The 12,589-nt window shown below is 31.5% G+C and overlaps 6 protein-coding genes and 1 non-coding gene across 7 annotated transcripts; 6 read left to right on the forward strand and 1 right to left on the reverse strand.

Annotated features, from left to right (window-relative positions):
- Positions 1–302: 302 nt before the first annotated feature.
- Positions 303–2,063, forward strand: HNM1 (Hnm1p; the record flags this gene model as incomplete). Its single annotated transcript, XM_003685768.1, has 1 exon — positions 303–2,063. One exon carries the CDS (start codon positions 303–305, stop codon positions 2,061–2,063), a length of 1,761 nt encoding a protein of 586 aa, XP_003685816.1.
- Positions 2,064–2,402: 339 nt separating this feature from the next.
- Positions 2,403–4,316, reverse strand: TPHA0E02930 (uncharacterized protein; the record flags this gene model as incomplete). Its single annotated transcript, XM_003685769.1, has 1 exon — positions 2,403–4,316. The coding sequence occupies one exon, from the start codon at positions 4,314–4,316 to the stop codon at positions 2,403–2,405; it is 1,914 nt and encodes a 637-aa protein (XP_003685817.1).
- A 1,300-nt stretch (positions 4,317–5,616) lies between these two features.
- TAD2 (tRNA(adenine34) deaminase) lies at positions 5,617–6,384 on the forward strand (the record flags this gene model as incomplete). The annotated part of the gene is made up of 1 exon (XM_003685770.1): positions 5,617–6,384. One exon carries the CDS (start codon positions 5,617–5,619, stop codon positions 6,382–6,384), a length of 768 nt encoding a protein of 255 aa, XP_003685818.1.
- A 471-nt stretch (positions 6,385–6,855) lies between these two features.
- Positions 6,856–6,937, forward strand: TPHA0Etrna5S. Its single transcript has one exon. It is a non-coding gene; the product is annotated as a tRNA-Ser (tRNA).
- Positions 6,938–7,148: 211 nt separating this feature from the next.
- Positions 7,149–9,329, forward strand: APL1 (Apl1p; the record flags this gene model as incomplete). The annotated part of the gene is made up of 1 exon (XM_003685771.1): positions 7,149–9,329. The coding sequence occupies one exon, from the start codon at positions 7,149–7,151 to the stop codon at positions 9,327–9,329; it is 2,181 nt and encodes a 726-aa protein (XP_003685819.1).
- Positions 9,330–9,627: 298 nt separating this feature from the next.
- SSL1 (TFIIH/NER complex subunit SSL1) lies at positions 9,628–11,100 on the forward strand (the record flags this gene model as incomplete). The annotated part of the gene is made up of 1 exon (XM_003685772.1): positions 9,628–11,100. One exon carries the CDS (start codon positions 9,628–9,630, stop codon positions 11,098–11,100), a length of 1,473 nt encoding a protein of 490 aa, XP_003685820.1.
- A 513-nt stretch (positions 11,101–11,613) lies between these two features.
- Positions 11,614–12,285, forward strand: RMD6 (Rmd6p; the record flags this gene model as incomplete). Its single annotated transcript, XM_003685773.1, has 1 exon — positions 11,614–12,285. One exon carries the CDS (start codon positions 11,614–11,616, stop codon positions 12,283–12,285), a length of 672 nt encoding a protein of 223 aa, XP_003685821.1.
- Positions 12,286–12,589: the final 304 nt, after the last annotated feature.

The following is a 12,589-nucleotide window of genomic DNA, read 5'->3' on the forward strand; positions in this document are numbered from 1 at the left end:
GATTCATCTTATATTTGATTTAAATAATAACTACATCATAAATTAAATAGAGTCATTATTCAAAAATAAAAATAAAAACACGAAGTTCCCTCATTTGACTGTCACAGTTTCAATTTTTTATATTAATTTTATTCCATTCACTAATTATACATACTATAACATTTAATTATTAATACTTTTGTGGACTACCATTTTGATAAATTTTTAGATTAAGAATATTGGTTCTATTCTATTTCCTCACATTTTATTCATTAAAACAAAAAAATTATATTTACAAAAAATAATTCATCGCTCACATAACCATGTCAGAATTTAATCGAACTTTTTTCGAAAATGGTTCAGATACAACATCAAATAAAGTTATTCATGTAAATTCACACGCGATATCAAGAAATACCTCCAATATTGAATTGAGTACAAATGGAGCAAAACTAGATGATCAACAATTAAATCATCATGTTGGTGATGGAGAAGTACATTTAAGAAAATCTTTCTCTGCTTGGTCAATTTTAGGTGTTGGTTTTGGTTTAACAAACTCTTGGTTTGGTATTTCAACCTCATTAGTCACCGGTATTTCTTCAGGTGGTCCATTGATGGTCGTTTATGGTATTATTATTATTGCACTGATTTCCGTTTGTGTTGGTGTTTCTTTAGGTGAATTATCTTCTGCATACCCACATGCTGGTGGTCAATTTTGGTGGTCATTAAAATTAGCACCACCAAAACATAGAAAATTTGCAGCATATTTATGTGGATCATTTGCGTATGCCGGTTCTGTTTTCACTAGTGCCTCAACTACTTTATCAGTAGCTACCGAAGTTGTTGGTATGTATGCATTGAAACATCCAGAATTTAAACCACAGAGGTGGCATGTCTTCATATGTTTTGAATTATTACATTTGTTTTTGATGTTATTCAATTGTTACGGTAAATCTCTACCATTGATTTCTTCATCTTCATTATATATTTCATTAACATCATTTTTCACCATTACTGTCACGGTCCTAGCATGTTCCTCTGGTAAATTTAATGATTCAAAATTTGTATTTGCATCATTCTATAATGAAACTGGTTGGAAAAATAATGGTATTGCATTTATTACAGGTTTAATCAATCCTGCATGGTCTTTCTCTTGCTTGGATTGTGCTACACATATGGCATTTGAAGTTGAAAAACCAGAAAAAATTATCCCATTAGCCATTATGGGAACAATTGCCATAGGGTTTGTAACTTCATTCTGTTACGTAATTGCGATGTTCTTCTCAATTAGAGATTTAGATAAATTATTAAATTCAACTACAGGAGCACCAATTTTAGATATATTCAATCAAGCTTTGGGTAACTCTAGTGGTGCAATCTTTTTGGGCTGCCTTATTTTATTCACATCTTTCGGGTGTGTTATTGCATGTCATACTTGGCAAGCAAGATTATGTTGGTCTTTCTCCAGAAATAAAGGTTTACCATATTCACATTTATGGTCACAAGTTAACCCAAACGTCGGGGTACCACTAAATGCACATTTGATGTCCTGTGCTCTAATTTCAATTATTGGTGTTTTGTACATCGCTTCTTCGACTGCATTTAATTCTTTGATTACAGCATGTATTGCATTTTTATTACTGTCATATATTATTCCAGTTATTTGTTTATTACTAAAGAGAAGACAGATAAAACATGGTCCATTTTGGCTAGGCAAATTCGGTCTATTTAGCAATATAGTTTTGCTTTGTTGGACCATTTTTGCAATTGTCTTTTTCTCTTTCCCACCACAACTACCAGTCACTAAAGATAATATGAACTATGTGTCTGTGGTTATTGTTGGTTATTCTATTTATGCAATTTTATATTGGCATTTTAAAGGTTCGAAAGAATTTCATTTCACAGAAGAAGAAGAAACGCAAAAATCCATGGATACCGACTATGATAATGATTCAAATGAATCTATCGTAAGTGATCTAAATGATGAAGTATCAAATGGTTCTCTTAATGTTGACATTGAAGAATACAATGTTTCCAGCACTCTGAAAAAATCTAAAACCCCAACTACCATAGAACTTCATTAATTATATGGATGAATTTTTGTCCAATTAACATTTTAGTAAAACCATGATATCATAAATTGTGGTTAACAATCTTATAATATATATTCCTTATAAACTTTACATATGACATTCAAACGAATAAAAACAATAAACATTTATCAACTCGCTTTAATTTTAAAACAAAATTATTAAATGGTTATTTTTAATGGAATAAGTTAATAAATAAATAAATAGATGAATATTTACATAGGTACACAAACTTTTGAAAAACTTATAAAAGCTTTAAAAGTATACAATTAATATAGTATGTTTGCAAATAAAATCATAAGGAATATTAAAATTTAGAGGTATATCGGGCCACTAATATGATCTAATAGCTGGTGGAACTGATGGACATTCCTTTTCGTCCAAAGTCTTGTAAATAACCTTTCTATATTTCAAATCCACCTTATCACCAGTATTCTTTTGCCATGACAATGTATGCTTCATCCAATGGTCATCATCTCTAGTAGGATAATCTTCTCTAGCATGTGCACCACGAGATTCTTTTCTGGCAGCAGCAGAAGTTGCAGTTTGCATGGCACAAGTTAACAAGTTTTCTAATTCCATAGTTTCTACTAAATCAGAATTCCAAATCATCGATCTGTCTGAAACGTGAACATCATCCTTGTAGGTTTTATCAATTGCAGTAACTTCTTCTACACCTTTATCTAGAGTGTCTTGAATCCTAAAGACAGAAACATTCTTTTGCATAGCTTTTTGCATCTTTAATCTAATATCAGCAGTTGGAATCTTACCTGAACTATTTCTTATTCTGTCTAGTCTCTGTAGAGATTCTTTACCAATATCTTGTGGTAACGGTTTATGTGGTAACCCTGGTTGCAATTGGTCAGCTATAGTGTGCGATACTGCTCTACCAAAAACGACTAAATCCAATAAGGAGTTAGCACCAAGTCTGTTGGCACCGTGAACGGAAACACAAGCAGCTTCACCACAGGCAAATAAACCTGGGATGACTTTATCTTCTCCAGTTTCTTCATCGATAGTTAAAGCTTCACCAGTATATTTGGTTGGAATACCACCCATATTATAATGGACAGTTGGTAAGATAGGAATTGGTTGTTTTGTAACATCGACACCAGCAAAAATTGAAGCTGTTTCAGAAATACCTGGTAGTCTTTCTTTTAAAACCTCTGGTGGTAAATGGGATAATTGCAATAACATATGATCTTTATTTTTACCTACACCTCTGCCGGCATTGATTTCCATAGTGATGGCTCTTGAGACGACATCTCTTGAAGCCAAATCTTTTGCTGTTGGTGCGTATCTTTCCATGAATCTTTCACCTTCTGAATTGATTAAATAACCACCTTCACCTCTTGCACCTTCTGTGATTAGACAACCCGAACCATAAATACCTGAAGGATGGAATTGAACGAATTCTAAATCTTGTAATGGGAAACCAGCTCTCGAGACCATTGCATTACCGTCACCGGTACATGTATGAGCAGAAGTACATGAGAAATAAGCTCTACCATAACCACCTGTGGCGATAATTGTTTTATGAGCTTTGAATCTATGGATAGTACCATCTTCTTGATTGTAGGCTATAATACCTTTGACTTCCCCATTATGTGTTAATAAATCCATTGCAAAATATTCTATGAAGAAATGAGTATCATGATTTAAAGCTTGTCCATATAAAGTATGCAACATAGCATGACCTGTTCTATCTGCTACGGCACACGTTCTATAAGCTTGGCCTTTTTTACCGTAATCTTTCGATTGACCACCAAAAGCTCTTTGATAAATTTTTCCATCTGGTAATCTCGAAAAAGGCATACCATAATGTTCCAATTCAATGATTGAAGCAGGAGCCTCTTTAGTCATATAGTGAATAGAATCTTGATCACCTAACCAATCTGAACCTTTAACGGTGTCATACATATGCCATTTCCAATTATCTGGATGGACATTACCTAAAGCGGCATTGATACCACCTTGTGCAGCGACAGTATGTGATCTTGTTGGAAATAATTTTGAAACACATGCAGTTTTAAAACCTGCTTCAGCAAGACCAAAGGCAGCTCTCAACCCAGCACCACCAGCACCAACAACGACACAATCATATTCATGATCAATTAAATTATATTTTGAAGTTAGATCATCAATATTATTCTTGGCAGTGGCTAAACCTCTTGCGGTTGTATATTTGTATAGAGAAGAACTAATCGATCTCTGTTTATTTATAAAATTTCTTTTCAAATGCAACATAATCGATTGTAAAGTATAATTATAGAAGATTTGAAGAAAAATAAAACAAAATAAAATAATAATATAAGAATAACAAACGGCTAAATCTAATATTAAGATAATATATCTGGAAACAATATGCTTATATAATTATAATTATTATTATTTTTAATGTTTTTTTGTTATTATTTTTAATAAAACTTTAACAACACAGTGGATATGAACCAGTAACTAAATAGTATTTGACTTCAATTGTTGCACTTTTTCTAGTCCTGAAGGCTGTTTATAAATAAAAAGTATACAATAAACTTGTTATATATATATGTGTGTGGGTGGTTATATGTGTGTATTTATGTATGTTACCACATTATCATCTTAGTAAATAATGAAAATTAATTATTGGTCAATCAATTTCCTTCGTTTTATATCCAAAACGGGACTACCTACCCTTTAAACAAAATCACCATGCATAATAACATTATAAAACTATAATATTAAAGCTACTCACTTAGCTTAGCTTTAGCTTAAGAAACCATATTAATTCTCTCTCTACAGCGATATTTACTAAATAGACTATGCAGCAACCATATAATATCAAGTTTTAAAAGTATTGACAACCCAATGAAATTTTAATTTCGAACAACCAACCAATCCTAAATCCTTAATCCCATAGTGTTTTTGGACCAATCCCAGCGGTTCATTCGACGTTATTGAAAAAAGAAGACTGAGAAAAGGTGACAACGTGATCAATTAAGTGGTTTTTACACGTAGAGTGTGTGTTGTGTGTGTGTGTCTCTCTCTCTCTGTCTCTGTCTCTCTGTGACTACAGGATGGGTTTATCTCTAACTTTCCCATTCATCCGTCAATTGTCTGTAGCATTTTCTTGTAAGAGAAAGGAAAACTGTGATTCCGATCTACGTACGGGCCACTCTGTGTTAAATTGTTCATTTTCCCAGTAAAGGAAAAAGCGAACTTTCGCATTTCCTTCACCGTGTGGTGCATGGGTGCTGTACCTCTCTGTACCGTTGCTTGAGAACATGTACAATTTCACACACTCACCTATATACCGTTCGCCGTTAAATTTCGTCATCACTGTAAATAATAGACAGGGTAACACGCCAACATATCTCCGTGCCCTTTCTGGATCTTGAAAGATTAGACTGCAAATAAACTAATACTGGAAGTTATCCGATGAGATGAGATGAGCGACTACTACAAATATATACAAATATATACAGATATATATATATCTGTATATATTTGTATATGTTTGTAGTAGTACCTGAAGCAGCCAAACTGACCAAGACCCTATGTTTCTAATATGACATTATTTCGTTTAAATGATCATATACATTTTATGAACCTCACTGTACAATTAGCTAAATTCACTTTAGAGAATAATGAAACTCCAGTTGCATGTATATTTGTTAATAAAAAAAATAAAAATATAATTTCATATGGCATGAACAAAACAAATGAAAATTTAAATGGTATTTCTCATGCAGAGTTCATAGCTATTGATAAATTGATTAATGATAAAAATATTGACTATAATTTTAATGATATTATTGTCTATGTTACAGTAGAACCATGTATTATGTGTGCTTCAGCTTTAAAACAACTTGGAATCAATTATATTGTATTTGGTTGTGGTAATGAACGTTTCGGAGGCAATGGGACCGTCTTATCAATACATAATGATAATTCCACGATTAATGAATCATCATCATCAATGACAATAATACCTGGGATATTAAGAAAAGAGTGCATTTTTTTACTGAGATTATTTTATTATAAAGAGAATGATACAGCTCCAACACCAAGGTCGAAAAAAAATAGAAATTTGGATAAAAATGAGTTCCCAAATATTGACTGGAATTTATACTTAAATGAATTGCAATTTAAAAAACTATTTGGTCATGAGAATTTGAATAATTTTAAAATTAAAAATGATATTAACGAATGTCAAAACATCAACTGGGATTTATTCGAAAATAACGAAATAACAGCAAAAAGAGAAGTAAATATAATTGAATACTTGGATTCACTAATAAAAGAGACGAATCCGAATAATAATTACAAAAATTAAAAGTATAATAGTACATGTATCGATGTTTGTGCTCAATGTTGTATTCATTGCTTTGATATGTTAATAGTTGTTAAATTAGATACTATATATTTAGATTAATCTCTCTGGTCTCTTGGACCTGGATCAATGAATTGTTAACTATTGGTTACCGGGGTTTATATATAAATGTTAGTTCAATGTGTCATTCTCTCCAACAGGACGCCGTCGTCGAATTGAACATGTACGGCAGGCTGATGGTTCTACAGTGCTATTTATGCATTAGAAATTCTAATATTACATTCTCGTAGGCACTATTGTTTCAGGTTTACAACCATAATCTCGTAAAGAGGTAATAACTGGTATCGTATATTCAGTTATACGTCCAGTGTCACTTCTAACAAATATACACTACAAAATTTTGATTTTTTTAGCCTTTGAATGCAAAACTAAACTTACCAATTTTATCATATTTCAAAATGTTATAATTATAATGGCAACTTGGCCGAGTGGTTAAGGCGAAAGATTAGAAATCTTTTGGGCTCTGCCCGCGCAGGTTCAAATCCTGCAGTTGTCGGTTTTTTTTAAGGTGATAATTTTCAAGATTCTTATATGTATATTTTTTTACTTCAAAAAATGATAATAGAGTTGCAGATATATTTAATAATCTTTTTAAATAAACGTATCTTGAAATTAGGAGAACATTCATTTATTAATAAACCGGGATATTTGCAATTGATAAAGAAGAAAAAGTCGGTGGGACAAAACGCAGGTAACTCTCAATAAATATGTCGGATCAAAGAATATTTACTAGATATAGGGCATCTGAAATTGGAGTGGATTTACAAAATTCAGAAAGTAAAAAACTCAAGAATAATGTATTAGGAAGGAAAACTGCTTTAAGGAAGATTATAGCAAATTTAACATTGGGTAATGTTAATGAAATGTCATATTTGCTGCCAGAAATTTTAAAATATTGGCAAATTGAAGATGATTATGAAGTGAAAAGGATTTGTCATGAATATATACGAAAATTAGGACCATCCAAACCAAAAAATGTTCAAGAGGCTTTACCATATATCTTAAATGATTTGAAAAGCAAGAATCAAAAACTTCAAATTTTGAGTTTGAAAACACTAGTGGTTGTTCCATCTCCTGAATTTTTTAATGAAGCGTTTGAATTTGTATCACAAACGCTTAACAGATTATCAACCGTAAAGGATGAATTAACAAAGGAAGCTATTTATTGTATAAGTGTATTGGATGAAGCTGATCATGACCGTGTACTACCATTGATTGATACTTTAATGGATATTATTGAAAATGAATCTAAAGAACCTTCTTTTATTGTGGCAGCATTAAATGTGGTATGTATTATATCAGAAAGAAACACTAATATGAGTAATATGACAGTGCGGGTCGATATTGCAATTGATATTTTGGAGATGTTGCCAACTTTAAATGAATGGGAAAAAGCGTTTGTTATGGAGTGTTTCACTGGAAAAGTGGTTCCTCAAACTCATATGGAGTCTACAAATATTATACAATTAGTTATCCCTCAACTTCAACATGGTAATACATCAGTTGCTCTCAATACATTGAGATTTATCTTTTATTTGCTAAATTATGTTGAATTTACTACGGAAGAACTATCTATCAAATTATCAAGCTCGATTATAGCTTTGTTGAATAAACCACCAGAACTGGAATTTTTAATTTTAAGAAATATCATTTTATTACTTCTCAGCAGAGAAAATTCTATACTGAATTTAGATGTATCTTATTTTTTTGTTGAGTATAATGATCCTATTTATATAAAAGATACAAAACTTGAATGTCTATATCTTTTAGCAAATGAAGTCACCCTCCCATTGATTTTAGAAGAGTTAGAACAGTATGCAACAGATATTCATATACAAATGTCACGAAAAGCAATCAGAGCCATTGGAAATTTAGCAGTAAAACTAAATAAAGAATCAGCTGATAAATGTGTGGAATGTCTACTAGACCTATTAGAATTTGGGGTTGATTATGTTATTCAAGAGACGATATCCGTATTTCGTAATATATTAAGAAAATACCCAGATAGATACAGAAATAACATTGATATATTAGTAAATTGCATTGATTATATTCAGGAAAGTGAAGCTAAGAATGCAATGATATGGATTTTAACCAATTATTCAGACAGTATGCACAACTGTTTGGAAATATTCAAAGTTTTTTCTTCAAATATAAAAGATGAAACATTAGAAGTGCAATTTTCTATTTTAAACAGTTCAATTAAATTCTTAATGAGATACGGTACTAAAGAATCAGAATCAATATGTATGGAAGTTCTTAAGTGTTGCACAGAAGAAATAGATAATCCAGATTTAAGAAGTAGGGCCTATATGTATTGGCGTTTACTGACCTTGTTACAAACAAAAGATAACCATATGACAAATGAGACTGTGTTGGATATAATTGATGGTGATTTACCTGTAATAGAGTTGAATACAAAATTAGACCCTCTAATACTTCAAGAATTAGAATTAAACATAGGCAGCATTGCATCTATCTATCTGAAGCCGGTTTCACAAATTTTCAGATTAAATAGACCAAAACTTCTGATTTCAAGTCCAGTATTGAATCCGGATCACGATTCTCTAAAAATAATCAAAAGTAACTCAACATATGATGAATTTGGTAATGAATCTAAGAATTTAGACAATCAGAGAATGGATCGTAGGTCACATGAAATGGTTTCCACTAATTCAACTATGAATGCAATTATGGAGGACTATGATAAACCCGCTGAAACAATTAATCAGCTGAAAGGTAACATGAAATCTAGTTCCACAAGGCAGTCGCGATTAAGCAGAAAACCATCTCAATTGCTTAGAAGATTAACTAAAAAAAACCATTCTAATGAACTAATTATCCACTTCTTAAGTGGAAATGGATGTTTAATGTTTTTTCATATATAGACGTATGTCTTTTAACTAATAGAACGACTATAATGAACGTGTGTTAATTTTCATGATATCTTTCATCACGCTACCAAATAAAGAGATTGCACATTCTACTTTTTCTTGAAAGTTGAAAAATTAACTAACCTCACAAGTTTATATTTAATTATAAGAAATATCAAGTAATGAACAGTAAATATAATCATTTTTCTTACCCATGTTAAATTCAAATTCATTCAAAGATAATACATTTATTATACTCGATTAGCATAGATCTTGCATCATTTTACCATATCTGCATCCTTGATCAAGCACTATGGCACCAACGATAAGAGTAGAATCAGATGAAGATGAAGAAACTGTTATGGTTTCTTCTACAAATAATAGAAAACAAAAAAAACTGGTTCATTTTAGCAACGAAGAGGAAAATGAGGTAACTTCAAAGGAAGCTAAGAAAATAAAGGCGGAACCTATTGAGAACCCCAACAATGTTACAGTTCAAAGTTCATCTAGAACTGATTCGGCTTCTAAAAGTAATCATTTCAAGAGCAATGATAAAGATAAGGAAAGGAAATCTAAGAAGAAGAAGATCACCAATGACCAACTGGCAGGTACTAGTGGTGGTTATTCATGGGAAGATGAGTTAAAAAGAAGTTGGGATTTAGTTACAGTAGATGATGAGAATGATATGGCTTCGCTAGTCGCAAGTATAGTAGAGGCCCGTAAAAAACGTTCTGCGCAAAAGGTGGTCACCCCTTATCAAAGAGGTATTATCAGATCTTTAATATTGATATTAGATTGTAGCGAAGTTATGTCTGAAAAAGATTTGAGACCGAATCGTAATGCTATGAGCATCCAATATGCGATCGATTTTATACAAGAATTTTTTGATGAAAATCCTATTTCACAACTAGGTATTGTCATTATGAGAAATGGTTTGGCAAATTTATTAAGTCCAATAGGTGGGAACCCCCAAGCACATATTGATGCTTTGAAATCAATTCGTAGAGAAGAGCCAAAAGGTAATCCTTCACTTCAGAATGCTTTGGAAATGGCAAGGGGGTTACTACTACCAGTTCCATCTCACTGTACAAGAGAAGTTTTGATTGTTTTTGGAGGTTTGTCGAGTACAGATCCAGGTGATATACACCAAACTATCCAATCTTTAGTAAATGAAAAGATTCGTGTAAAAGTAATAGGGCTATCTGCTCAAGTTGCTATTTGTAAGGAGCTTTGTAAAGCCACAAACTACGATGATGAATCATTTTACAGAGTAATATTGGACGAAGTTCATTTCAAAGAATTGTATGATGAAGCAGTTACTCCTCTTCCTGTAAATAAAATTAATAAAGCATTTACGTTGGTTAAAATGGGGTTTCCAACTAGAGTATTTGAAGAGAATCCAACCTTTTGTGCATGCCATTCTAAACTAGTTTATGGAGGCTACTTTTGCCCTAACTGTAACAGCAAAGTGTGCTCATTGCCAACAGTATGCCCCTGTTGTGATTTAATGCTAATCTTATCTACTCATTTAGCTCGTTCTTACCATCATCTAATGCCTTTAAAGACTTTTAGTGAAGTTCCTACAAGTGAAACTTTTGAAACAGAAAATTGTTTTAGTTGTCAAATGACATTTCCATCTTTAAGGAATAAGAAGACTGGTGAATTGCTTACAAGTTCACGCTATCGATGTCAGGATTGTGAAAATGATTTCTGCATCGATTGCGATCTCTTTATTCATGAAATACTTCATAATTGTCCTGGGTGTGAATCCAGTCCTACAATTTAAGACATTGTGTTACTCTATGTAAAGTTAATAGGATAGAAAGGAACGAGTTCCTAAAATAATGCATCAAAAAAAATCTGAATAAGCATATATAATTTTAATTATATAATAACTTAGAAATTAATATTTAATTAGTCTCCAGACATACATTAAAGCATTTTGAATATATGTATATATATATATACATCGATTAATTAATCATATGACTATTATTAACTTTATAACTATTTATTACGTTATGATTATCAAGCTAAATAATCGAAATCTGCAATTATTTCATAATGTATTTATCTGCGTCGTTGCGTAATTTCAGAAAAAACGTAACATTGTACTAAAGTAGATCTGAAAAAATATTATCTCATTTAAAATTATCACTTACAAAAAAATCTAAACATAACAATGTTTATAGATCTGCTATAGAAAGGGAGGCAAATATTCAGCTAGAAACTATATTTTTCAACAATTCTTAAGCTTCTTCACTGGAAAATTAAATAGACTATTGAATAATTGACCATTATGACTCAGTCAGAATCTTTAGTAATAGTGCTTCCAGTCACCCAGCTAAAGAAATCATCACCAAACACAATCTATAGTCTATTCTCGATCGTGAATAAAGGGTATGAAAAACCTACGAATGAATACAAAATTGTTTTAAATAAAAGAATAGAATCTCCTGATTTATTTTTTGAGGATTTAGGATTTTCCAAATGCCACGAAAGGGCTTTTTTTTACGTCTTGGTAGACTCCAGTTTACTAAACAATCCCCAATTTGCTTCGTCGTTTAAGAAAGTTCAAGCAACCTCAAATTATTTTGAATACTCATATACAGACAATGAGCAGTCTCTGAATTTTGGTTTTCCATTTGACCAGGTGCTTGCAACCGTTGGGTATAAACCAATATCTAACGGTAGCTTTGAAATAACTGGTTATACGTCTTTCGGTAAAGGCTGTGGGGTAGAACTTTTCAACAAATCTTTATTTCATCTCACTACACAAGTTAATGTAACAACTTTAATAGCAATGGTTATTGTAGAACATAACTTAGTTGGGTACTATGAGAAAAAATTAGGTTTCACAGAAATAGAACGCATAATAGTTAAAAAAACTGACCCCAAATCATCCGGTTTTCAAGGTAATTTTAAATGTGCCAAAGACATTCACATATCTCATCTTCAGAAGGCTATTTAAATTATAGAATATAACATATAGTGAATATAACATATAGTGAATAATATAAAGCAATACCTCAAATATTTCACACACTATTTCAAAACAACAGGGTAAGGGATTTATCTTGAGAATATAAAACTGGTTCGGAAATGATCATATGACTTGTAGCTGTTATTTTTATTAGTTTATTTAATATTTTAATACTTACTTGTAAATATTTTCTTCTGTTTTATTATTTTTATATTAATCTTGGTAATATTAATGGTATCCTAATTAGCATATTAAATTTTGCTTTGTATCTTATTTTCCGAACCATTATGAT

This window comes from Tetrapisispora phaffii, chromosome 5 (assembly GCF_000236905.1).
Source record: "Tetrapisispora phaffii CBS 4417 chromosome 5, complete genome".
NCBI classification, from domain to species: domain Eukaryota; kingdom Fungi; phylum Ascomycota; class Saccharomycetes; order Saccharomycetales; family Saccharomycetaceae; genus Tetrapisispora; species Tetrapisispora phaffii.